This window comes from Heptranchias perlo, chromosome 5 (genome assembly GCF_035084215.1).
Source record: "Heptranchias perlo isolate sHepPer1 chromosome 5, sHepPer1.hap1, whole genome shotgun sequence".
NCBI lineage: Eukaryota > Metazoa > Chordata > Chondrichthyes > Hexanchiformes > Hexanchidae > Heptranchias > Heptranchias perlo.
This window is the reverse complement of record NC_090329.1, coordinates 92,931,489-92,959,053: the sequence shown is the minus strand read 5'-3', so window position 1 is coordinate 92,959,053 and position 27,565 is coordinate 92,931,489. Positions and strand designations below refer to the sequence as shown.

Sequence of the window (27,565 nt, the reverse complement as noted above, 5' to 3'; positions counted from 1 at the left end):
GATATTATTCTAATGAGGCCTGACCACAAAAATGGATCAGGTATCTGGTGAGCTTCATTGGGCAGGCAGTGCGGTCACTCTACCCACCACCTGCACAATGTATGCTGGAAACGAAAATCAATCCCCATCGGTCTGTTCGGGTGGATGTGAAAGAACCCGTGGTAGTATTTTGAAGTGTACGGGAATTCTCCCTGTTTCCTGGCCAACATTTATCCTTCAGTCAACCCCGCCAAAACAGATTGTCTGGCCATTGATTTCACTGCTGTTTGTGAGACCTTGCTGCGAGTAAATTGGTGTTTGCCTACTTAACAACAATGACCACACTTCAAAAGTAATTCACTGGTTGTCAAATGATTTGTGACACGAAAGGCACTATATAAATGTATGTTCTTTATTTTTTTTCTCAGGCCTACTTCTACATGTTCAGCAAACACACTAAGCTGAGGACAGATAAATCTCTACTTAATGCTAGGAGGGTTCTCACTACCAACCAGATTCTGAAATGTAATATTACTCAAATGTTGAACTTCATGTAGTTCTGTCCCTGATCAAGAAATCCTTTGTGAAGTTCTTTAACTCATTTATTACACTGTGTACATAATGTAATCTTGTAATTTTATTTTCAGCCCATATAGAGCCGCAATAATGATGCATACCATCTACCAGTTTCTTGGGACCAGGATCTGCAATGACAGCAAATGGCATCCTTGGGAATCAAAGAATTAATGAACATTCAACAGTGTTTGAGGTCTATCATATGCCCAGTCCTTCCCAGCATATTTCAGATCAACAGTAAGTGGTTCAGTGATCTCTGGATTTGTAATTTGCTTTCCCACTTCCTCAAAAAAAATATCACATTCAACAGGAATCACTTCTTCACATTTAATCACAACAGACACAGCATCCTCCTCAATCTTCATGTCTACATATGGGTTGATGGCTTTTACAATGAGCACCTAGGAAATAGAAATTGCAATTTTTATTCAAAACCAAAACACGAATAAACTCAATGCCAATATACAAATTTATTAAGATTGATAAAATAAATGGGCCAGATTTTGCTGAAAAAACAATATACGACGCATGCTGTTATTAATGTACAAATCGGCCAACAACTTGTGGTGAGGAAGAGATACCCCGTGAATTGCGAATCGCCACAAGTTGGTGGCCAATTTGCGCCACTCTGCCGTAGCTTCACAAAAATGGCATCTCACCCTTAACCTCCCCGGGAGGTCCATGAAGTTGCTGCATTTACACGTTAATTACCCATTAAACTTGCCACAGAAAGTTAAGTCTAGAAATTAACAGCGTAAATACCCTTTTGACAACATGATAATTGTTAATGACTGCCAATCAATCTGTCGCCAGAAAGTGAACAATTATAAATGTGGAGTCTCATTCCTTCAGGTTGTGAATTGTTTTGGGAGATTTTAAAAATGTCAAATTTTAAATTTTTACATTTTTTTTCCTACTTTTCCTTTCTGTCACTTTTTTTTCTCTCTCTCGCTTAATTCAATCTTTCTTTCCCTCTCTTTATTTCTCTTTCTGTACCTGATTTGACATTGAATTCACCCACTCCAATTCACCCTTCTTCTCAGTCCTTCCTCTGTTTATTTCTTAATCCTTTAATCTCATTGGTTAAGGAGATACACTATTTGTCCCGTTATTCACCAGGGTCCCAGATACCCTGTTTTCCTCACTGCACCGTTATCAGCCCGCACTTCCAGCAACTTTGTGGGCAAAAAATATTGAAACCTAAACTTGCATAAACAAGTCCAACAGGGCACACCACGAGATGCCCTGCTCCAGCAAAATCTGGCCCAATAATTGTTAACACTGCTGATTAACACTCTCAATAGAGAGTCATTTAATAACTACAGAAATACACTTTAATCTCTTTGCTCTGGGAATTCCAGTGTGTTGGGAGGTGGAAGTTGGGTAAATCACCCATGAGAGGGGGGATCTCACAATTTGGGGTGGAACCCAGATCTGTTGGGTTTCTGCCCTGAGCTGTCTCGAAATTCCACCCATTATGTTCTCAGCTCAATGGAAGCCAAGCAAGCTGAGAGCAGGTGTAGGTTCCACTGTCAGCCCAGTAAAAGCCCTAAAAATCAATGCACTTAAAACTTTGGCCCGTCAAGGACCTCTTGCTTCTTCTACAGAAGCAGCAGAGTGCCACTCCAATATTCCGCCCGGCAGTCAGAGTGGGCACCTACGTTGCACCTGTACAGGTGCAGACCGACCAATCATCTATTTAAATAACCCCATTCCTGCGATTTGGGCATGGTCAACATCAATGGCCACTCTTCTTAGATCAGGTAGATGAGTTAAATGTGGGTGAGCATCTTGGGAATAGTGACCATAGTATAAGGCTTAAGCTCTAAACAGAAAGGGAAAAAGTTAGTCCAAAACAGACTGGAATAGGGCAGATTTTAGAAAAATGAGGAGTGAGGTGGAAAGTTAAATTGGCACGTAGGACAGTAGATCAACAATGGGCTAATTTTAAAAAGGAGATTGCAAAGTTGAAGAATAGATATATACCATTAAAAAGGCTACTTTCTAGTTTCAGAATACTGTGGATAAATAATGAGATCAGAAACAAACCATAGCTGAAGAAGAGGCCATAAAAGGCTAATACGTATGATAAAAATGACTAAAAAAAAGAAAAGACGAGAAAGTAAGGAAAGAGGTTATAAAAGGGTTAAGGAAATCAAGGAGGAGTATGAGGAGAGAATCTTAAACAATGTTAAAAATAACAGTATTCTGAAAATATATTAGTAAAAAGAGAATTGTTAAATGTGAGGTGGGACCCCGGAGAGGAGGGGATAGTGAGTTAGTAGAGCATAATTGGAAATTGGTGGGAATACTTAACAAGTAGTTTGCAAAAGGGAAAGATATTGGGGAGCGGGTAAATCCTGAACTGGTTAAAAGTGAGATGAGAGTTATTATAATAAATGAAAGGAAAGTATTAGGGAAGGTAGTTAAGTTAAAAAAGGACAAAATACTGGAATGTGATGGGATACTTCCAAAGATCCTGAAATGTGGGAAGAAATAGCGGAGACCCTAGAAATTATATCCCCAATTTTAACCTACTCCGTCCCCTGCGCTCCCCCCCCCCCCCCACCCCCAGTGGAACAACATGGGCACCTGTTTTACAACCTGCCTGATTTTACGCTCCTAGACTTGAATGGAGAGTAGACTTGGACAGGATGTAAAACTGATGTCCAACCCGAACCTGCCCAGTTCCCGCTGGGTAAGTTAGCTTAAAATTGGGGCTATTATTTCAGGGTTCTTTAAAAGTGGAGGACTGGAAAGTAGCCAAAGTAATATACACTTTCAAAAAGGGTGACAGAACTAACTCGAGTAATTATATGCCAGTTAGTTTAATACCTGTGGTAGGGAATATTTTGGAATCTTTAACTGAAGATGAAATGAAATATCTAGATGAAGAGAAAATAACTTCAAACAGCCAACACAGATTTTAAAAGGAAGATTGTGCTTTACAAACTTGATAGAGTCCTTTGAGAAGGTGCCAGATACAGTGGATGTGGTGTACATGGATTCTCAGAAAGCCTTTGACAAAGTACCACACTGGAGACTATTGGAGAAGATTATGGGGTATGAAATTTGAGGATTGGTAGCAAATTAGATTAAAAACTGGTTGGAAAGGAGGATATAGAGTAGGAGTTAAAGGAAGTTTCTCAGAGTGATTGGCAGTGGGTAATGGTGCCCACAGGGTTCTGTTCTGGGATCACTTCTGTTTGCATGCAAGGTTAGAGGGAGTGGTGTCCATATTTTCATGATACTAAATTAGGAAGCATAGTAAATCATTCTGAGGATCAAAGGAAGCTGCAAGGGGATATTGATAAGATGGTGGAATGGGCAAAAAAGTGGCAGATGGAATTCAATGTCAGTAAATGTGAGGTGGTACATGTTGGTTAAAAAAAAAATACAATAATGGCACAGAATTTGCTGTAACCGGTCACCGAATGGTTAGTTAGACTTGCCCTTGCCCATTTAATTTCCATGATATTTTGCACTGGAAGTTGATGGAATTGCGAGGGGAAACAGCGCGATGCCCTCTGCAGGGCATCTGGGATCTGTGTGAACAGGGCAAGCAACTGTGTATCTCCTTAACCAATCAGATTGAAGGATTGTGACATGAACAGCGCAGAGGCTGAACAAGGAAGTGTAAATTAGAATGATGGATTCAATGTCAAAGCAGGTACAGAAAGAGAAATAAAGAGAGGGGAAGAAAGATTTGATTAAGAGAGAGTGAAAAAAAGAGACAATAAAAGGTAATTTTCTTTTGTCTCCAACAACAATTAAAACCTGAAGGAATGAGACACCACACTTGTAATAGTTAATTTTCAGTGCTAGAGAGGTTGACTGGCAGTAATTAACATTTATCACGTCATTAAAAGGGTACTTAGACTGAAATGGACAAGCCCTAACTTTCTGTGGCGAGTTTAGTTTGTATCGACCGCACAAATACAGGAACTTCAGGCCGTTCAATGCATTTATTAGTGAGTCAGACAGCAAGATGCCGTTTCCGTGAAGCTAATGGCAGAGCGGCGCAGCTTGGACAGCAAATTTTGGATTTTCATGTTTAACTGTGCATCTGTCCCTTGCCTGAAATTGCTGTGTGATTTGCGGATAAATAATGGTGACGCCATTAGCCTCACTGTTATTTTGACAGCAAATTCTGGCCCAATAATTATACTCTGAATGGGGGAAAGCTGGGTGACGTGGAAGAACAGTAGGATTTGGGGGTTCAATTTCACAAGACACTGTACCTCAAGTGGATAAGGCCATAAAAAAAGTTAATGGAATGCTGGGTTTTATTGCAAGAAGTATAGAATTTAAAAGTCATGATGTTAAGGTAAATCTATATAAAAGCTTAGTAAGACCACAGTTGGAGTACTGTGTAGTTTTGGGCTCCACACTATGGGAATGATGTTGAAGCAATTGAGAGGGTACAGCGTAGATTCACTCGGATGGTGCCTGGTATGAGGAAATACAAATACAAAGAAAGACTTGAAAAATTGGGACTGTTTTTGTTGGAATGGAGGAGATTAAGGGGTGATTTGATAGAGGTGTTTAAAATTATGATTGGATAGAGCAAGGTAGATAGATACAGACTCTATCAAGTGCTTGAGCGGTCTAGAATGTAAGAGATTTAGAACAGAGAGCTGGAGAAACGTTTTAACTCAGAAGGTTATGAGGCTATGGAATGCACTACTACCACTGGTGATTGAAGCAGAGACTATGTCAGATTTTAAGACTAGGTTAGATTGGTGGTTGAAGGAAAGGGGTATAAAAGGATATGGGAATAGGATAGACACATGGGATTAGGACTACTGCTCATGTGGAGGATTAACGGCCGAGTTCCGTGTTGTAATTTTTATGTAATTCTGCCGGTGCAACATAGACCCTGGAACCTTAGGCCTTTTTTTTACTTCTATCTTCTTTGCAGATACATATGAAATGAATATTTTTGAAACAATTGCCACCCAGAGAAGAGCTACTCTCCTTGAAGGTTCGGGATAAGTTCTCATAATATTAAAATTATATATGAGCTATTGTACAATATACTGCGTACATGTGGTAAAAATTAGTATTTTCCAGAAGATATTTTGTGCTAATTAAGATGAGGAATATTACTGGAGAATGAAAACAGTTTTCTACTTTGGACACCCAGCGTTTGTGTCAAGCACTTGGAAGAGATGCAACACAAATTAGACGTGAGGTATTCATCCAGTACCATAACACCAGATTCATGGCAGCATCCCTCCCATCTGCATCTGTGTGACACTTTCCGTACGACTATTGGTTAAAGTCAAATTATCAGTAGTTTTCTGCTTTGCACTGACACCAACTAGGATTTGTATTGGGACTGCTCAAGGTCATTTTACTTCAGTGTTTTAGAGCCAGCGGGTTGGTTTCAAGTTCAGGTTCCAAAGATGAAAGGTCAGTGTAAATAACATATGCACCAACAGTCCCTCTGTAAATTTTATTTTTAAGTTACTGAATTACTTACCAAGGATTTTGGTAAGACTAATTCCTTCTTTAAAAGTTTGCAGAGAATGCTGACAGTTACAAGCCCCAAGAACAATGCAATCACAGCTAGAAAAACAATTAGAGACTCTAGAAAGCAAAAAAAAAACAAAACCAAAACATTGTTACTCATTCATGCAGGTGTAAGAAATCTCCTGAAAATAACATTGGAACTGGAATATTGTTCTATACAAAATGTGATGCAAAATACAGCATACTACCTTCTCCTTAGACCAAATACAATATAGCTTCTCTTATCGATCAAATGAGCCCAGAAATTCATGAATGCACCCCTGGCCTTATTTCAAATCGCAGGGTCTGGAGCATTTGTATATATAAAATATTAAATTAAAATAAAATATAAAGGCATAAAATATGTGTGTATATCAGGTATATCTAATCATATGAAAAAATAAAACATAATGAAATGCATTGAGAAACCAATATAAACTGTGATGTGAGCAAATGTTGGCAGATGCCTACAACTTTACAGGATCAATAGGGTAATTGCCTCAGGTGGGGAGAAGAGACTTAGCAGCAAGGCCCAAGAAAATCAACAAAGCGAAAAATAGTACAGCAGTTTTGGAGGCCGCTTTCAGGAAACCAGTCTTTTAAGAACATAAGAACATAAGAAATAGGAGCAGGAGTGGGCCATACACTCCTCGAGCCTGCTCCACCATTCAATAAGATCATTGTAAGGAATCTTACAACACCAGGTTATAGTCCAACTGTTTTATTTGAAAATCACAAGCTTTCGGAGGCTTTCTCCTTCGTCAGGTGAGCGAGCGAGTGGAGAAAGCCTCCGAAAGCATGTGATTTTCAAATAAAACAGTTGGACTATAATCTGGTGTTGTAAGACTCCTTACATTTGTCAACCCCAGTCCATCACCGGCATCTCCACAATAAGATCATGGCTGGTCTTCGACCTCAACTCCATTTTCTCACCGATCCCCACGTCCCTTGATTCCCCTAGAGTCCCAAAATCTATCGATCTCAGCCTTGAATATACTCAACGACTCAGCATCCGCAGCCCTCTGGGGTCGAGAATTCCAAAGATTCAAAACCCTCTGAGTGAAGAAATTCCGCCTCATCTCAGTCTTAAATGGCCGACCCCTTATCCTGCAACTATGCCCCCTAGTTCTAGACTCTCTAGCCAGGGGAAACAACCTCTCAGCATCTAGCCTGTCAAGCCCCCTCAGAATCTTATTTATCAATGAGATCAACTCTCATTCTTCTAAACTCCAGACAGTATAGGCCCATTCCACTCAACCTCATCTCATAGGACAACCCATTCATCCCAGGAATCAATCTAGTGAACCTTCGTCGCACCACCTCCAAGGCAAATATATCCTTCCTTAGATAAAGAGACCAAAACTATACGCAGTACTCCAGGTGAGGTCTCACCAAAGCCCTGAACAATTGTAGCAAGACTTCCTTACTCTTGTACTCCAACCCTCTTGCAATAAAGGCAAACATGCCATTTGCCTTCCTAATTGCTTGCTGTACATGCATGCTAACTTTTTGTACTTCTTGAATGAGGACACCCAAATCTCTCTGAACACCAACATTTAATAATTTCTCATCATTTAAAAAATATTCTGTTTTTCTATTCTTCCTACCAAAGTGAATAACCTCACATTTCCTTACATTATACTCCATCTGCCACCTTCTTGTCCACTCATTTAACTTGCCTTGACTTTTCTCATTAGATTTCTAAATTTCCCCTCACCTGACCCCTCCCCCTTCCTTTTTAGTTTAAAGCCTTATCTACAGGCCTATTTATTCAATTCGCCAGGAGACAGGTCCCAACCTGGTTAAGTGGAGCCCGTCCCAACGGAACAGCTTCCTCTTTCCCCAGTACTGCTGCCAGTGCCCCATGAATCGAAACCCCTGTCTCCCACACCACTCTTTGAGCCATGCATTTAACTCTCTGATCTGTTTGACCCTATGCCAATTTGCGTGTGGCTCAGGTAGTAATCCAGACATTATTACCTTTGAGGTTCTGCTTATTAATTTAGACCCTAGCACCTCAAACTCCCTCAGCAGAACCTCATTCTTAGTTCTACCTATGTTGTGTGGATCACAACAACTGGATCCTCCCCCTCATGTTCCAAGTTCTTTTCCAGCTGTGAGGACATATCCTGAAACCCTGGCACGGTTAGGCAACACAGCCTTCGGGACTATCAGTCACAGCTGCAGAGAACAATGTCTATCCCCCTGACTATACTATCCCCTACCACTATCACATTCCTTTTTACTCCCCCCACTTGAATGGCCTCCTGTATCACGGTGCAGTGGTCAGTTTGCCCATCCTCCCTGCAATCCTTGCTCTCATCCATACAGGTAGCAAGTACCTCGTACCTGTTCGACAAGATCAAGGGCTGAGACTCCTCCATCACTACAACCTGGGTCTCCATACTTGCCTGACTTGCAGTCATTACCTCCTGTCCCTGACCACTGAACGAATCGAAACTACTACCTAATCTAAGGGTGTGACTGCCTCCTGGATCAAAGTGTCCAGATAACTCTTCCGCCTCCCTGATGCATCGCAACGTCTGCAGCTTGGACTCCAGCTCATCAACTCTGAGCCGAGGTTCTTCGAGTTGCAGACACTTACCACAGATGTGGTTGCTCGAGATCTCGCTGGTCTCCACCAACTCCCACATGCTGCAGTTACGACACACCACCTCCCCTGCCATCCCTATCTAACCTTGTTTTATTTAATTAGTTTTTAAAATGTTTTTATTCAATTGGTTATCGATAGTTTTATTAATCTCGTTAATAATCTAGTTTAAGTAATTAATTTAATAAAGTAATAGCAGTTTTATTCTCTGAGCTCTTAATTTAATTTAACCCACAGCCCTAACAGAGAGGGAAAAAAAGCTGTAATACTTACCAGCCAATCACCTACCTGTTGTCCTGTCATGTCACTCCTTGATTTTTTTTTGATTTCCCCACCGAATCCTTTAAAGTTTAAATTTAATTTAATTCTAACTGTTGTGTATATAGGTGCATTACCTTGTAGATTTAAGGACTGAACTTTGAAGCACTTTTGTATTGACCATTCTCCTTTCATTTTCCATTGCTTTGAATTCACCCGAGCAGACACACAGACAGTAACTCTTGGTTGTGTTATATTAAATTTCCATCTTGATTTTCTAATTGCACAATTTTTCTTTGGCTAGAGAATTGTATAATAAAAGAATAAGATTGCAAAGTAATTCACATCAATATATATAATTTACAAAATGTCTGGTACTAGTTTCTTCCAGTTAATCTGTTAGTAATAAGAGATTCCATAGTTAGGGGAATAGAGTAGTCCTTTTGTAGCCGCAACCAAAGGTCAGAATGATGTGTTTCCTCCCAGGTGTCAGTGTAAGGGATAGCATAGAGGGGATGTAAAAGATTTTGGAGAGGGGAGGGCAACAGCCAGATTTTATAATTCACCTTGGCTCAGTGGTAGCAATTTTGCCTGAGTCAGAACCTTGTGGGTTCAAGCCCCACTGCAAGGTATGAGCACATAATCTAGCCTGACACTTCAGTGCAGTACTGAGGGAGTGCTGCATGGTCAGATGTGTTGTCTTTCAAATGAGATGTTAAACTGAGGCCCTCACTTCCTGTTGTAGTGAATCTAAAAGATTCCATATTACGATTTGAACAATTGCAGGTGAGTTATCCCAGTGTCTCATTTACTCCACAGCTACTACCACCAAAAGAAATTAACTGGCCATTCATCTCATTTGCTGTTTGTGGGGCCTTGCTGTGTGCAAATTGGCTGCAATGTTTGCCTATGTAATAACGGTGACTGCACTTCAAAAATAATTAATTGATTGTGAAGGGCGTTGGGACGTCCTGAAGATGTGAAGGATGCTATTTAAATACAAGCTCTACGCTTGTTTCACGCTGGAACCCCAGGCACACGAAGAAATAAAATTGATGCCCTGCAAAAGAAGTTTCGGCAATTAGGAGAGATTAAAGAACAGGGCATCACGGGTAGTAAAGAAAGAAAGAAAGATTTCACTAACTTCAGATCATAACCACTGCTCCCATTTTTTCAGACAGCAAGTATTGGTAATGGTTCTGCTGTTCATTTACAGCTCCTCTAGATCCATCTTTTGTTTCTTTACTTGTCCCATTACCACTCTCCTTGCCTTGCAACCTTCATCCCTTTTGTCATTTAATCACTCCTGCCCTCCATCCTATCACAGACCTTTCCTTTTGTTCTTTCCTCCCCACCCCTTCCTTCCCCGCTTTCCCTGGCTCTGTACTTGTTTAAAAACTGTTTCATCTTCTATTTCTTCCAGTTAACTCTGTTTCTTTCTCCACAGATGCTGCCTGACTTGCTGGGTATTTCCAGCATTTTCTGTTTTTATTTCAGATTTCCAGTATCAGCAGTATTTTGATTTTGAAAGAACTCGAATTTCTATTACGTCTTTCACAACCTCAGGACTTCCCAAAGTACTTTACAGCCAATGAAGTACTTTTGGAGTGTAGTCACTGTTGTAATGAAGGAAATGCAGCAGCCAATTTGCGCACAGCAAGGTGATAATGACCAGATAATCTGTTTTTCGTGATATTGGTGGGGAGAACTCCTCTGCTCTTCTTGGAAATAGTGCCATGGGATCTTTTACGTCCCCCTTTAGATGGCAGATGCGTCTCGGTTTAACATCTCATCCGAAAGATGGCACCTCCAACAGTGCAGCACTCTTTCAGTACTGCAATTGTGCTCAAGTCTTTGGAGTCGGAGTTGAACCCACAACTTCTGACTCAGCGGCGAGAGTGCTACCATGGTTGACACCCTCAAACGGGGAGTAAACTCAGGATTACTCCCAGTACCATGCGTCAGTCAGTATAAGAATAGTAAGATAAGGGAGTTAAATGTGTGGCTGGAGAGATGGTGTCGATTCCTGGGACATTTCAGCAGTGGCCTGTACAGAATGAATGACCTTCACCTGAACAAGGCTGGGACCAATGTCCTCACTGGGAGATTAACTGGTGCTGTGGGGGAGAGAAAAACAAAATGAGGAAGTGGAAAAGAAAGAAAAAGGGATAAAGAGTGTAGGAAAGATAAAAGAGAAAAACAGGAAAATGATAAAGAACAGATCAGAAGGAGAAAGGTTTAAATTGAGTAAGACTGTCAAATAAACAGAGGCAGATATGAGTTGTATGTATGCAAAATATTGTGAATAAAACTGGTGAACTAGAGGCACAAATGCTTTGGGGCAGTAATGATATAATAGGATTAACAAAGACATGACATAGATTAGGGCAGGACTGGAAGCTAAGCATTCCTAGTTACAAAATATTCTAGAGGGATAGACAAGGAAAAATAGGGAGGAGTGTTAATCAAAGTTTGCTTTATAGCACTAGTATATCGGGAATGGTGTCTATTTTATTGGAGTTAAAGAATAAAAAGGGAACCGTTATTTTTATTGGAAGTGTATTATAGATCACTGAACAGTGGAAAGGAGATAGAGGAAGGCATATGCAGACAAATTAGAAGAGAAATGCAGGAACAACAGGGCCAAAATACTGGGTAACTTTAATGCTAAACCTATACAAATCATTCGCTAGAATACTATATCCAGTTTTGGCTATTTTTGGAATGATATCAAGGCCATAGAAAGGGCGCACTAAGATGGTAGCATGGATGAGAGGCTTTAATTATGAGGAGAGACAAAAGAAACTGGGGCCCTTTTCATTAGTCTATTCTCGTAATTAAAGCCTCTCATCCCTGCTGTCGTTTTAGTGACTATCTTCTGCACCCTTCCCATGGCTGTGACATAATTCCTAAAGAAAGTTAAGAGATTTGATGGAGATGTTCCAAATTCTGAAGGGTTTTGATAAGTAGGGAAAAATAATCCCACTGGTTGGTGAGTTGCTAACTAGTGGGCATAAATTTAAGTGCATCACCAAAAGAACTAAGGGAGAGGTTAGGAAAAACATTTTTAATGCAGATGGTTGTTAGGGCATGGAATCAGAATCCATAATAGCTTTTAAAAAGGATGTGCATAAATATTTGAATAAAGATTTTAAAGAGTATGGGGAAAGGGTAGAGGATAGCTCTTTCAGAAATCTGGCACAGGTCTCATTCTGTACTGTAAAGTTCTATAATTCTCTGGAAAACATTAAAAAATGTAATTAAACAATGACAAATAACAGCATTGTTTAACAAGAGCAGTGATGTTACATTCACTTGAACTATACACATCAACATTTGCTAATGACATTTGATCATTTAATCGTACATACCAATTCATTTGTTCCCTCCAGCCAAATGCATATATTACATCGAAAGTCATGGTTTACTTTCAGGCCGTTCTCTGTAGTCAGGTTTGCAACAGCAGGATAAATACATCTCAGAATTACTTGTTGTCCATGGACCATAACTTCTACAGTGGGAGAACGTATTGTGGCTGTGTAAAGCATGGAAACAATATCATTGAACAACATTCAGAATCCTGTTCCAGTTGATACAAGTATAGGCTAGAAATTACTGTTCATAATAATTAGCAGTTGAATTCTCATTGTGTCGGTATGACATTTTTCTGCCTTTTATTTTAATGGTGGCATTAATCTTTTTAAAATAATGGGATTATTGCCTCAGTTAAATTAATGGATCGAGTTCCGGGGAATGAAGTGAGTCAAGTGGAGCAAGTGTCAGTGGGGGAACATTTAGGGAACAGTGATCATAGTATCATAAGGTTTAGATTAGTTATGGAAAAGGACAAGGAGTAATCTAGGGTAAAAATACTTAAATGGAGGAGGGCCAATTTCAGTGGGTTGAGAACAGATCTGGCCCGGGTAAATTGGAATCAAAGATTGGCAGGCAAAACTGTAATCGAAAAATGGGCGGCCTTTAAAGAGGAGATGATTCGGGTACAGTCTAGGTTCAATGAGGAGTGTAGAAGAGCATGCCAGGCGCAACACCAGGTGTACTTAAAAAGGAGGTGACAAACTGGTGAAGCAACAACTCAGGACTACATGCATGCTAAACAGCAGAAGCAACATGCTATTTTTTTTTATTCGTTCATGGGATGTGGGCATCGCTGGCGAAGCCAGCATTTTTATTGCCCATCCTAATTGCCCTTGAGAAGGTGGTGGTGAGCTGCCTTCTTGAACCGCTGCAGTCCATGTGGTGAAGGTTCTCCCACAGTGCTGTTAGGAAGGGAGTTCCAAGATTTTGACCCAGCAATGATGAAGGAATGGTGATATATTTCCAAGTCGGGATGGTGTGTGACTTGGAGGGGAACGTGCAGGTGGTGTTGTTCCCATGTACCTGCTGCTCTTGTCCTTCTAGGTGGTAGAGGTCGTGGGTTTGGGAGGTGCTGTCAAAGAAGCCTTGGCGAGTTGCTGCAGTGCATCCTGTGGATGGTACACACTGCAGCCACTGTGCGCCGGTGGTGAAGGGAGTGAATGTTTAGGGTTGTGGATGGGGTGCCAATCAAGCAGGCTGCTTTGTTCTGGATGGTGTCGAGCTTCTTGAGTGTTGTTGTTGGAGCTGCACTCATCCAGGCAAGTGGAGAGTATTCCATCACACTCCTGACTTGCGTCTTGTAGATGGTGGAAAGGCTTTGGGGAGTCAGGAGGTGAGTCACTCGCCGCAGAATACCCAGCCTCTAACCTGCTCTTGTAGCCACAATATATATATGGCTGGTCCAGTTAAGTTTCTGGTCAATGGTGACCCCCAGGATGTTGATGGTGGGGGATTTGGCGATGGTAATGCCGTTGAATGTCAAGGGGAGGTGGTTAGACTCTCTCTTGTTGGAGATGGTCATTGCCTGGCACTTGTCTGGCGTGAATGTTACTTGCAATTATCAGTCCATGCCTGGATGTTGTCCAGGTCTTGCTGCATGCGGGCTCGGACTGCTTCATTATTTGAGGGGTTGCGAATGGAGCTGCACACTGTGCAATTATCAGCGAACATCCCCATTTCTGACCTTATGATGGAGGGAAGGTAATTGATGAAGCAGCTGAAGATGGTTCGGCCTAGGACACTGCCTTGAGGAACTCCTGCAGCAATGTCCTGGGGCTGAGATGATTGGCCTCCAACAACCACTACCATCTTCCTTTGTGCTAGGTATGAGTCCAGCCACTGGAGAGTTTTCCCCCTGATTCCCATTGACTTCAATTTTACTCGGGCTCCTTGGTGCCACACTCGGTCAAATGCTGCCTTGATGTCAAGGGCAGTCACTCTCACCTCACCTCTGGAATTCAGCTCTTTTGTCCATGTTTGGACCAAGGCTGTAATGAGGTCTGGAGCCGAGTGGTCCTGGCGGAACCCAAACTGAGCATCGGTGAGCAGGTTATTGGTGAGTAAGTGCCGCTTGATAGCACTGTCGACGACACCTTCCATCACTTTGCTGATGATTGAGAGTAGACTGATGGGGCGGTAATTGGCTGGATTGGATTTGTCCTGCTTTTTGTGGACAGGTCATACCTGGGCAATTTTCCACATTGTCGGGTAGATGCCAGATTTGTAGCTGTACTGGAACAGTTTGGCTAGAGGCGCAGCTAGTTCTGGAGCACAGGTCTTCAGCACTACAGCTGGGATGTTGTCGGGGCCCATAGCCTTTGCTGTATCCAGTGCACTCAGCCGTTTCTTGATATCACGTGGAGTGAATCGAATTGGCTGAAAACTGGCTAGTTGCAAGCGTAGTAAACAGTGAGGAGGATAGTGATAGACTTCAAGAGGACACAGACAGGCTGGTGGAATGGGCGGACACATGGCAGATGAAATTTAATGCAGAGAAATGTGAAGTGTTATATTTTGTCAGGAAGAAGGAGAGGCAATATAAACTAAATGGTACAATTCTAAAGGAGATGCAGGAACAGAGAGATCTGGAAGTATACATGCACAAAACTTTGAAGGTGGCAGGACACCGTTGAGAAAGCAGTTAAAAAAGCATATGGGTTTCTGGGCTTTATAAATAGAGACAGAGTACAAAAGCAAGGAAGTTATGTTGAACCTTTATAAAACAATGGTTTGGACACAACTGGAGTATTGTGTACAATTCTGGGCACAGCACTTAGGAAAGTTGTGAAGGCTTTAGAGAGGGTGCAGAAAAGATTTACTAGAATGGTTCCAGGAATGAAGGACTTCAGTTACGAGGAGAGACTGGAAAAGCTGGGGTTGTTCTCCTTAGAACAGAGAAGGTTAAGAGCAGATTTAATGGAAGTGTTCAAAATCATGAAGGGTTTAGATAAAGTAAATAAAGAGGAACTGTTTCCATTGGTGGAAGGGTCGAGAACCAGAGGACACAGATTTAAGGTGATTGGCAAAAGAACCAAAAGCGACATGAGGAAGATCTTTTTTACGCAGTGAGTAGTTGTGATCTGGAATGTGCTGCCTGAAAGGTTGGTGGAAGCAGATTCAATTTCAAAAAGGATTTGGATAAATACTTGAAGGGCAAAAATTTGCAGGGCTACGGGGAAAGAGCGGGGGAATGGGACTAACTGGATTGCTCTTACAAAGAACCAGTTCGGTCAAATGGCGTCCTTCTGTGCTGATATGATTCTATGATTCTACGTCATATGAACAGTTGGGCCAGATTTTTTTGTCAAAATAGCAGTGAGGCTAATGGCGCTCGCTTTTATTTATGCGCAAATGGTACAGCAACTTCAGGCGAGGGGCAGTTGCGAGGTTAAACATGGGATATCCAAAAGTTGCTGTCCGAGTTGCGACACTCCACCATTAGCTTCGCGAAAACGGCATCCGCTGTCTGCCTCAGCATTGAAATCCATTGAATGGCAAAAAGCTGCTGTATTTGCACGGTAGATATGAACTAAACTCGCCACAGAAAGTCAGGACTGGTCTGAAGTGATGCAAGGAGCCTGTCTTGGAGCCATTTAAGCTCCGTGCATGTATAATTAAGCCTGGATTCAGACAAAGGGAGCTTGTTAGCTGTCAGAGATTCTTTTAACAATGTGCTAAGTATTAATTACTGCCAAACAACCTCTTTGGCACTGAAAATTAACTATTACAAGTGTGGAGTCTCAATTCTTCCGGTTTTAATTGTGGTTGGTGATTTAAAAAATTTTGCTTTTCCTTTCCGTCTTTTTTTCTCTCTCTCTCTTAATCCAATGTTTCTTTCCCTCTCTTTATTTCTCTTTCTGTATCTGATTTGAGATTGAATTCACCCACTTTAATTTATACATCCTCCTCAGTCCTTGCGCTGTTAATTTCACAATCCTTCAATCTGATTGGTTAAGGAGATACACAGTTGCTTGCCCTGTTCACTCAGGTCCCAGATGCCCTGTTTCCCTCGCTGCATCGTGATCAGCTCGCACTTTCAACAACTTGCCACACAAAAAATTTAAAAACCTAAACGTGCAAGAGGAAGTTTAACTAATGGCAGATGCCATTAGATGCCCTGCTACAGCAAAATCTGGCCCAATATCGTGAAGAGTACTTTCTACCCTTATATCTACAGGACCTCACTAGGACGCTGTTATCCCCAGTGTGTCAGGAGGATTTTTCTTTAACTTTAGATATTTGCAGATGAGGAACAAAGTCCACGGAATTATAAATAATTACTCAAATTTGATTGCCTCAGATCATAGAAACACAGAATCGTACAGCACAGGAGGAGGTCATTTAGCCCATCGTGCCTTTGATGGCTCTTTAAAAGAGCTATCCAATTAGTCCCACTCCCCTGCTCTTTCCCCGTAGCCCTGCAAATTTTTCCTTTTCAAGTATATATCCAATTCCCTTTTAAAAGTTACTATTAAGTCTGCTCCACCTCCCTTTCAGGTAGTGCATTGCAGATCATAACAACTTGTTGCGTAAAAAAAAATTCTCCTCATCTCCCCTCCGGCTTTTTTGCCAATTACCTTAAACTGAGGCAATAATTCAACTATTTTAAATAGGTTAATGCTAACATTCAAATAACATGTGTGGGAATCTTCACACCTCACCTCAGCTGCTCAGTGGCGTGCTGCATAATGTGTGGAAAGTACGGAGAATTTTTAAAAATTCTCTCAGTTCTGTGACTGAACAATTTTTCTCAATTTTAAAAGTTGCTCAGCAATGAAAATTTGAAGAACTGTCAGTAATGTGGTCTTAGTTGCAATATTAGTATTGATGGCCATTTCTACTGTGTTGAAGGTACTAATATATCCTACTGGACCTTATTTCCCAAACTACCACTGTATATTATTGATTGAAAGGTTAGTGGGGGTGTATCAAAAGGCTCTGATGAGGCCATATATTGAAAAAGTAAAGTAGAAATTATGTATAAAGTTAACAGAAATCAAACAGGGCGAAGATCTCCTCGGTCTGCTATTTGTATCAAGAACATAAATATATTTATCAAGAAAATACTTCCAATTTCACTACAAATAAAAACCAAATAAAAATCTTTCCCTACATTGTGTTATAATCCCTAGTGAACCTCCAGCCATCATTAAAAATATATTTTATGGTGAACTATGCTGCTTTGATTTCTTTGGATTCACTCTCTTACTGAAATTCCACTGCATCCTTCAAATACCCTCATTACATATAACCTGATTTTTCTCCCAGTGTAATGATTAAATCATTTCAACTTGACCTTCTCATGCCATTCAATGGTGCAATAAAACCTTGGCTCCGATTTAAAAAAGGGGGGTGGGTATAGTGAGAGTGAGCCCCAAAGCGGGCGACGCACCCGGAGAGTCTGAGGACATGGAGGGCCCTGCCAATCTTAGAATCTTAGAATCATAGAATGGTTACAGCACAGAAGGAGACCATACGGACCGTTGAGCCCGTGCGACTCTCTGCAAGAGCAATCCAGCTAGTCCCACTCCCCCGCCCTTTCCCTGTAACCATGCAAATTTTTTCCCTTCAAGTACTTATCCAATCTTCTTTTGAAGGCCATGATTGAATCTGCCTCCATCACCCCCTCGGGCAGTGTATTCCAGACCATAACCACTCGCTGTATAAAGAGGTTTTCCCTCATGTCGCCTTTGGTTCTTTTGCCAATCACCTTAAATCTGTGTCCTCTGGTTCTCGACCTTTCTGCCAATGGGAACAGTTTCTCTCTACCTACTCTGTCTAGACCTTTCATGAGTTTGAACACCTCTATCAAATCTCCTCTCAATCTTCTCTGCTCTAAGGAGAACAACCCCAGCTTCTCCATTCTATCCATGTAACTGGAGTCCTTCATCCCTGGTACCATTCTAGTAAATCTTTTCTGCACCCTCACATCCTTCCTAAAGTGCGGTGCCCAGAATTGGACACAATACTCCAGTTGTGGCCCGGACTAGTGTTTTATAAAAGTTCCCGGAATCCTGCCCGACATCTGCCCAGATTCACTATCTGGCCAACGAGCAGGAGTGGGAATTTGGCAGGAGGAGGCTGCAGCTGGGAGCCTGTGGGAACAGTCCCCGGCAGTCAGTGGGAGCAGAGGTTGTGGGTGATCAGAGATCGGAGGGCGGGGAGGCTCTAATATGAACGGGGGGGGGGGGAGGCTGGGGCTTGGGAAGCCCTGGGGGGTGTACTCCTGCTCCTCCCCACCCACAAGGAGAAGCAAATCTCTTAAACTGACTTCTTGTTACTCTACTTTCCTCTTTTGGCAAGTCGGCTTTTCCAGTCGTGGTTCTCTTGTCAGGTTGCAGACAGTGTGTGACTCCCCATGGATTGAAGTTTATTTTACCTCGCAGCGCCGATGACGTAATCGAGCCATGACTTCTGTATGTTAAGTTGGCTCCCCGCTGTCTTTAGCGGGAGCCTCATCGGTGGAATGATTTGCCGTCATAAAAATTTTTGCGGCCAGGAACACAGTGGGTTAGAGCTGGGAGATAGAATTTTCAAATTTTAACTCCTTCCATGGTGGGCGGGGCGGGGGGGGGGGGGGGGAAATCCCAGCTCTTGTTTCTTTCAATTTATTTTGAAGAAAGAAAGATTTGCATTTATTTAGCACCTTTCAGGAACTTCTCAAAGTGCTTTACATACAACAAATTACTTCTTTTGAAGTGGATTGATTGTTGTTATGAAACATGGCAGCTAATTTGACCGCTTATCTGCACTCGACCAGGGGCTATGTGACAACTCCAGCACCAATTACATTGGAGCCTCCAGTGACAGAGGTCCTTCGCACAGAAGGAGATTCTCTTATGAATGCTACCCAGCTTTCTGCGGCCTTGGGCTTCAATTTCTAGGAGGCTATTGTGTCTGTCTTCAACATGCTTTAGGATTAGATGGAGAGAGTCATTTTTCAGGGCTTTTCTACCCTCGTTGCTGTCTCGCCGTCCGCTCCTTGCAGCTCACCGGATGTGGTGCCCAGTGTCAGAAATGGATGAAACTGCTACCTCTTAGGGCACATCTGCCCACCCCACATCATCCAGCCTCCTCACTGAGAAATCCAACCATCTCACTGACTCTATCACTGGAGGATGTATTAACAGGTATTTTAATATTTAAATGACTTTAGATCAGCCAGAATATCAGGCCCAGTGCAGAATGGGAAGAGAACCTGCAAGGACAATCTGTGCCCAATTTCTCGACACTCCAATTGCCCTTTCCACTCGGCTCCACTGGCCATGACAACTGAAAAATTTACCATTTGGTAAATCATTGAATGACAGGGAGACACAACGGATGGGTTTTCTGATTCCCCGTGCATGGCAAGGTACCTTGTCCTGGTGAGGACTTGGAAAATCTACCCTACTAAAATGGTTGTTAGTTGAGATATTACACCAACAGCTGCTTCACCTTGTTGCATATCATCTTTACACAGATTTATGAATGTCACAGATTTACACAGATTTCCGAAGTCCTGTTAAATGACAAAATCAACTTACCATTCTCTTTAAACTGGAATCTTTCAGCGAAAGCAAACTGCGACTCTTGAAACTGTGTAATCGCTTTGACTTTGGCATAATAGGAATTTAATGCAGTAAGGTTCATGTTAAAAGCTTTGGTGACATCACAATGATGCGACGCAATGTTTGAGCAGGGTGGAAACAGTTGCCATTGTACAGTTCTATATATGAAGATAAAGAAAAAGCAAAGGAATTCCTGTTCAGTTTATCAAATTACAAACCGTTTGAAACAGTTATATGATGTTAAAAATTAAAACAAATACACACTGGTAATCCTTGAACTGGACAGTAAAGTTTGTTGTTTCAGGTGTCTCATCTACATAAGCCCATGTTAATGTGGTCTTAAAGTTGTAAGACGTTAAAGAGAGGTTCACTGGAGGAGGAAGTTCATGATAACCTGCAAAATAAATAACATAAGAACAATGAAAGAATCCAGATGCATTCATTCACAAGAAATATTACTGCCCCTTCTCAATTACTATGAATCAGTTACCAATGTGCTCACATTCTGTGGTTCCATTCAAAGGAAAAATACACGATTAAGTATAACCCAATTTGGGATTTCTTGTAAAAATGAATTCCTAGTCACGATGCTTCTCAAACAGACTGCATACCAACTGTTTCAAGCGCAGTTAAATCGCTATAGAGCCCAAACGAAAAACATTTTGTGAGCTGACTGGTTTTACGCTTTTGCGCAATCAGGGGTCACAGTAGAGGGTCAAGGGTCATGGGAGTCACAGAGTCAGAAGTCACAAGAATTCTGAGGTGGTGGGCTTAGAGGATTACGGTCAAATTGGCTAACAACTGAAAACTGGGAGGGGGAGGGATTTCCTCTGTTGACTGTGGTGAAATCCTAAACTTATGTATAAGACAGCAAGAACTTGCATTTATATAATGCTTTATGACATCTTTCAGAAACATCCAAAAGTGCTTCACCTAGAATGAATTTCATTGTAGTTACTGCTGTTACTTGGGTAAACTTGTAGGCATTGCTGTCTACAAAATGGCTATCAAGAATACAAGTTAATTGCAGATGAAGAAGCCCATTCTTAATTTTTCCATCCATCCAAACCTTACAGCATCTCAAGCAAAAAGCAAAATACTGCAGATGCTGGAAATCCGAAATAAAAACAGATAATGCTGGAAACACTCAGCTGGTCAGGCAGCATGTGTGGAGAGAGGAGGGTAGTGTTAACGTTTCAGGTCGATGGCCTTTCGGTCTTAGCTCTCTCAGGAGCCTGGGGCTAAGGTTCGCTGTATTCCTGAAGCATGGTTTGGCCATACAGGACTCCCTTCTCAATATTTGTTGGTCCTCCATACACATGTACAGTCTTTGAATGCCTATTTTGCAGGCTCTGTGCAGGAGTAATTCATGAGTGCCCCTCAGTGATGTATATGTCCAACTCAGGCCTCAACTTTCCCACTTGTTGCCGTTTCCGCATGGGCGATTCAGGTTGACGCACTTTCGCACTTCTCTCCACCTTCCACTCATGAGCATGGGCTCTCCTGGGACTGCAGTCTGCCATTCTGTCCCAGGCCTGGACCCTTCCATGAAGTCTCAGACCCGGATTCTCGCTATAAGGAGGGCACAAAATGTGGTGCTTGATAGCTACTGGGGAACAAATCACCATGACTGGCTGAAAATGCCAAAGAGAGTAGAAATCAGCCGCTTTATAAAAGGACTAGTTTCAATGTTGCTGCCCATGATCCTCTGGGGTGTTCCAGCCCAAAGTGCAAGCCTGGACACCACTGTGGGCCCCATTTCCACCACATTGGTATCTAGGCGGTGTCCAGGTCATTCGGCCCAAAAGAGGTCGGAGCAGGGGGATTTCCGATGGATAATAAAATCCTGCCAGCCCCACCTCCATCCTGATGTCACACATCAATGTGGCAGATAGAACTTCTACCCACCCCTGACTCCTGTAGGAAATCCCATAGTGATGTCTTTGGGGTGGAGATTTGGCATCTCTTACACACACAACCCTAAAACCCCTTCCTCCACTTTAACAACCACATAACCCCCACATCTCATACTTCACCTCTCTCATGCCCCTTGGCATACGCTCCTCAACTGCTAGCCTTACCCTCATTTACTCCATCTTCATCAGGGCAATTTGGTGACCACTTTCTCTCAGCGCTGTCAGCATAAAATATGCTGCCATTAGACCAGCCATCCCACTGATCAGCGAGGTCACAGATCCAGGGCCCAGAAAGAATGGTGATGGATGGATTCCACCTGCCCGATACTACCGTCTCTCAGAGCACCACGCCAATGGAACTTGGGAGGCTAGACCAGGCGGCCAAGAAGCAAGCTCCAGAGATATAACCAGCAGTGGCTCCCTGCTAGGAGCAAGCTGCCATGAGATGACGGCCATGTCAGTCCCATGAGCATTTGTAGAGCATGAGCAGCCAACCCCCTCCCTCGATCCTGGCCCTCAGGTGGCACCTGGAAGAAGCATGAGAATAGTTTTTAAAAAAGGCATGTGTCGCACCCAGGGGAAGTACGGTGTTAAGAAAGAGTAGGATGATTGGGTGCACTTAAAATTCACTATAATAAAATATAATGTGCAGTCATATAGCACTTTGTTATTGATGGAGGTTAGAGTCATATAGGAAAGGGTGCAATTATGTGGTGTTGGCATTTTCGCTCAGGTGATGATGTTTGACATGGTCAGGTGTGGTAGAATGGATACTGGTTTGAGGGAATGTCCCTTTATTTGAAAGTGGGGAGAAGGAGGTAAGTCTGTGGTGTCAAATGTAAGGAATCTTACAACACCAGGTTATAGTCCAACAGTTTTATTTGAAAATCACAAGCTTTCGGAGGCTTTCTCCTTCGTTCCTCACCTGACGAAGGAGAAAACCTCCGAAAGCTTGTGATTTTCAAATAAAACTGTTGGACTATAACCTGGTTTTGTAAGATTCCTTACATTTGTCCACCCCAGTCCATCACCGGCATCTCCACATCATGTGGTGTCAAAGATAGACTTTGTTGCACACAAGACTTTAGTGATGACATGTGCTGTGGTGCCTCTTGCAGTAAATGCTGCCCGAGTCTCCTTTGCTCCATCCGCTGATGCTCCTCCTCCTCCATGATAATGACATGATGTGGAGATGCCGGTGATGGACTGGGGCAGACAAATGTAAGGAGTCATACAACACCAGGTTATAGTCCAACAGCTTTATTTGAAATCACAAGCTTTTGGAGCTATGCTCCTTCGTCAGGTGAGAAGGAGCAAAGCCTCCGAAAGCTTGTGATTTCAAATAAAGCTGTTGGACTATAACCTGGTGTTGTATGACTCCTTACATATGATAATGACATAACAAGAGTATGCCCATGGGGAATCCATACCTGCTCCTGGGAATCCCTGACTGTGAGTAGGGGGTCCAAAAACATTCAGGTGGTCTGACCCTATGAGAAGCAAGTGCAGGTGTGTGGCGGCAGAATGTCAAAAAAAACAATTTAGAAAGCATTTCCCAGCTTCTGGAGAGTCTGTATTCAAACTCTCCAGACTCTTCTGTGTCAGGAACTCCTCACGTCTGCCTATATCAGCTGATCCTCAAAAAAGGGCAGGATTGGGTACTAAATATCCCTGGATACAAGGTGTTCAGGAAAGATAGGGAAGGAAAGAAAGGGGGTGGCAGTATTGATTAAGGAGAATATTGCTGTGCTTGAAAGAGAGGATGACCTTGAGGGGTCAAGGACAGAATCTATTTGGTTAGAGTTAAGAAACAATAAATGTGTCATTACACTACTGGGTGTATTCTATAGGCCACCAACTAGTGGGAAAGATATAGAGGAGAAAATTTGCAGGGAAATTACAGAGAGGTGCAAGTACCATAGAATAGTGATAATGGGGGACTTCAACTATCCTAATATAGACTGGGATAGTATTAGTGTAAATGGCAAAATGGGGAGGAATTTCTGAAGTGTGTTCAGGAGAACTTTCTTGATCAGTATGTTTCCGGTCCAACGAGGAAGGAGGCATTGTTGGATCCAGTTCTGGGGAATGAGGTGGGTCAAGTAGAGCAAGTGTCAGTGGAGGAACATTTAGGGAACAGTGATCATAGTATCATAAGGTTTAGATTAACTATGGAAAAGGACAAGGAGCAATCTAGACTAAAAATACTTAATTGGAGGAGGGCCAATTTCAGTGGGTTGAGAACGGATCTGGCCCGAGTAAATTGGATTCAAAGATTGGCAGGCAAAACTGTAATCGAACAATGGGTGGCCTTTAAAGAAGAGATGGTTCAGGTACAGTGTAGATACATTCCCACACAGGGGAAAGGTAGGACAACCTAAGCCAGACCTCGCTGCATGACGAAAGAGACAGAGAGCAAGATGAAGCAGAAAAAGGGGGTGTATGTTAGATGTCAGGTTGTTAATATAAGTGAGAACTAGGCTGAGTATAGAAAGTTCAGAGGGGAAGTAAAAAAGGAAATAAGAGGGGCAAAGACAGAGTATGAGAATAGACTGGCAACTAACATAAAAGGGAATCCAAAAATCTTCTATAAGCATATAAATAGTAAACAGGTAGTAAGAGGAGGGGCGGGGCCGATTAGGGGCCAAAAAGAAGATCTATGCATGGAGGCAGAGGGCACGGCAGAGGTACTAAATGAGTACTTTGCATCCATCTTTACCAAGGAAGAAGATGCTGCCAAAGCCACAGTAAAAGAGGAGGTAGTTGAGATACTGGATGGGCTAAAATTGATAAAGAGGAGGTGCTAGAAAGGCAAGCTGTACTTAAAATAGATAAGTCACCCGGTCCGGATGGGATGCATCCTAGGTTGCTGAGGGAAGTAAGGGTGGAAATTGTGGACGTACTGGCCATAATCTTCCAATCCTCCTTAGGCACAGGGGTGGTACCAGAAGCCTGGGGAATTGCAAATATTACACCCTTGTTCAAAAAAGGATACAAGGATAAACCCAGCAACTACAGACCAGTCAGTTTAACCTCAGTGGTGGGGAAACTTTTAGAAACAATAATCCGGGACAAAATTAATAGTGCCTTGGACAAGTGTGGATTAATAAGGGAAAGCCAGCACGAATTTGTTAAAGGCAAATTGTGTTTGACTAACTTGATTGAGTTTTTTGATGAGGTAACCAAGAGGGTTGATGAGGGCAATGCAGTTGATGTTGTGTATATGGACTTTCAAAAGGCGTTTGATAAAGTGCCACATAATAAAATTGAAGCGCATGGAATAAAAGGGGCAGGGGCAACATGGATACGAAATTGGCTAAGTGACAGGAAACAGAAGGTAGTGATAACGGCTGTTTTTCAGACTGGAGGAAAGTATTCAGTGGTGTTCCCCAGGGGTCAGTACTGGGGTCACTACTTTTCTTGATATGTATTAATGACTTAGACTTGGGTGTACAGGGCACAATTTGCAGATGACACAAAACTTGTAAGTGTGGTAAACAGTGAGAAGGGTAGTGATAGACTTCAAGAGGACATAGATAGGCTGGTGGAATGGGCGGACACGTGGCAGATGAGATTTAACGCAGAGAAGTGCAAAGTGATACATTTTGGTAGGAAGAACGAGGAGAGGCAATATAATCTAAATGGTACAATTCTAAAGGGAACGCAGGAACAGAGAGACTGGGGGTATATGTGCACAGGTCGTTGAAGGTGGCAGGACAGGTTGAGAAAGCGGTTAAGAAAGCATACAGGATCCTGGGCTTTATAAATAGAGGCATAGAGTACAAAAGCAAGGATGTTATGTTGAACCTTTATAAAACACTGGTTCGGCTACAATTGGAGTATTGTGTCCAATTCTGGGCACTACACTTTAGGAAAAATGTGAAAGCCTTAGAGAGGGTGCAGAAAAGATTTACTAGAATGGTTCCAGGGATGAGGGACTTCAATTACGTGGATAGACTGGAAAAGCTGGGATTGTTCTCCTTAGAGCAGAGAAGGTTAAGGGGAGATTTGATAGAGGTGTTCAAAATCACGAAGGGTCTAGACAAAGCAAATAAAGAAAAACTGTTCCCACTGGCGGGAGGGTCGTGGACCAGAGGACACAGGTTTAAGGTGATTGGCAAAAGAACTGAAGGTGACATGAGGAAAAGCTTTTTACACAGTGAGTGGTTAGGATCTGGAATGCACTGCCTGAAAGGGTGGTGGAAGCAGGATCAATTGTGGCTTTCAAACAGGAATTAGATAGGTACCTGAAGGAGAAAAATTTGCAGGGCTACGGGAAAAGAGCAAGGAAGTGGGACTAGCTAGATTGCTCTTGCATAGAGCCGGCGCAGACTCGATGGGCCGAATGGCCTCCTTCCGTGCTGTAACCTTTCTATGATTCTATGATTCTAACCATTCTATGTTTCTATCCTGGCCTCATAAATCTCAGCCTAAGTTACCCATAGTGCGTTAACAGTGTAACCAGGAAACTCACAGTTGCTATGCCTCTAGCTTTCACTCTGACGTATGTAAATTCATTGCTAAGAAGAAATTTCCCACGCCATTTATACACCGCTAATGCGCTGAAAATGGCGAGGAAATCACCCTCACAGTTGTTTTTGATCATTAACAATGCTGCAAGAGATCGACATTTGTTTAAAGCTCTCGCCAAGAATTTCCTTGTGAGTTCTTCCGATCGGCAGCCATGACTTCAGTGGATGATTGGTAGACATCCCATTTACACGTCTATCTGGAGTTTTCGCCAATCTTCTGACGAAGTTATGGCAGCTGATCAGGTGAATCTGAGGAAAATCCCGGTGACTGTGTATGACAGGGTGTGACACTCCTGTCTTTATAAAACAAGGTGCTACTGGAGTTCCATTTGTGCTTTAAAAACACAGAACAAAAATAAAATAACCTGGATCTCATCTGAGTTCCAATAGTTACATTTACAACGAAAGCCCTGGACATTTTGGAGAAACATACATTTTCATGATTTTATTTTACTGCGTATTGCACATCAAATTACAGTGCTCTTAAAATACATGTATGTGCAAGAAAGTTCCCAGTATCAGGTTTGGAAGCAAAATGAAAAAGAACATTGTGGTCCCCTTTCTGTTTTGTGTGTTGACATATGAGTTGAAGGATTATGTACTTCTCAAGGGGCTAAAAGAGAAATGGTGCCTGTACACTTTGCCAAAAACTGTTCAAAACAAGTCTTATGCTTGGAAATCCCCAATCTCCAACACACTGGACAGGTTTCTGGCCAGGGGATTACCATGGAAACATTCACTCTGGCTCTTCATCAATGATGTGGAGATGCCGGTGATGGACTGGGGTTGACAATTGTAAACAATTTTACAACACCAAGTTATAGTCCAGTAATTTTATTTTAAATTCACAAGCTTTCGGAGGCTTCCTCCTTCCTCAGGTAAGGAGGAACCTGAGGAACCATTTACCTGAGGAAGGTGGAAGCCTCCGAAAGCTTGTGAATTTAAAATAAAATTGCTGGACTATAACTTGGTGTTGTAAAATTGTTTACAATCTTCATCAATGCACTGCTGTGCATGTTGACTCGCTGGCCTAGAATTTCTGCCTTTTTGTTGTTGGGGCCATCTCTGGGGGAGGGGCAGGACATACACCGGCTGCAAAGATGCATTCCTATCCCCAGCTGATCTTTCTGCCTCAGGCTCATTTGAACATTGGAAGTGGGCTCCCCTGTCTCTGCCAAGGAATGATGTGAAAATGGGGGTGAGATTTTGCTGCAGCAGACCACAAATTCTAAAAGTGTTAAAAATGTTTGCACC

General features: G+C 42.3%; 1 protein-coding gene across 1 annotated transcript in view; it reads right to left on the bottom strand.

Annotated features, from left to right (window-relative positions):
• Positions 1-377: 377 nt before the first annotated feature.
• The window catches only part of LOC137321458 (interferon gamma receptor 1-like), a 63,835-nt gene continuing 36,647 nt past the window's right edge, over positions 378-27,565 (bottom strand). Inside the window, exons 2-7 of the mRNA XM_067983853.1 lie at positions 20,128-20,257; positions 19,840-20,021; positions 12,310-12,473; positions 9,076-9,238; positions 6,041-6,147; positions 378-956 (exon numbers count right to left, since the gene is read on the bottom strand). Coding sequence (XP_067839954.1) covers positions 723-956; positions 6,041-6,147; positions 9,076-9,238; positions 12,310-12,473; positions 19,840-20,021; positions 20,128-20,257 — 980 coding nt within the window. The 3' untranslated portion in view covers positions 378-722. The remainder of the gene's footprint in view (positions 957-6,040; positions 6,148-9,075; positions 9,239-12,309; positions 12,474-19,839; positions 20,022-20,127; positions 20,258-27,565) is intronic.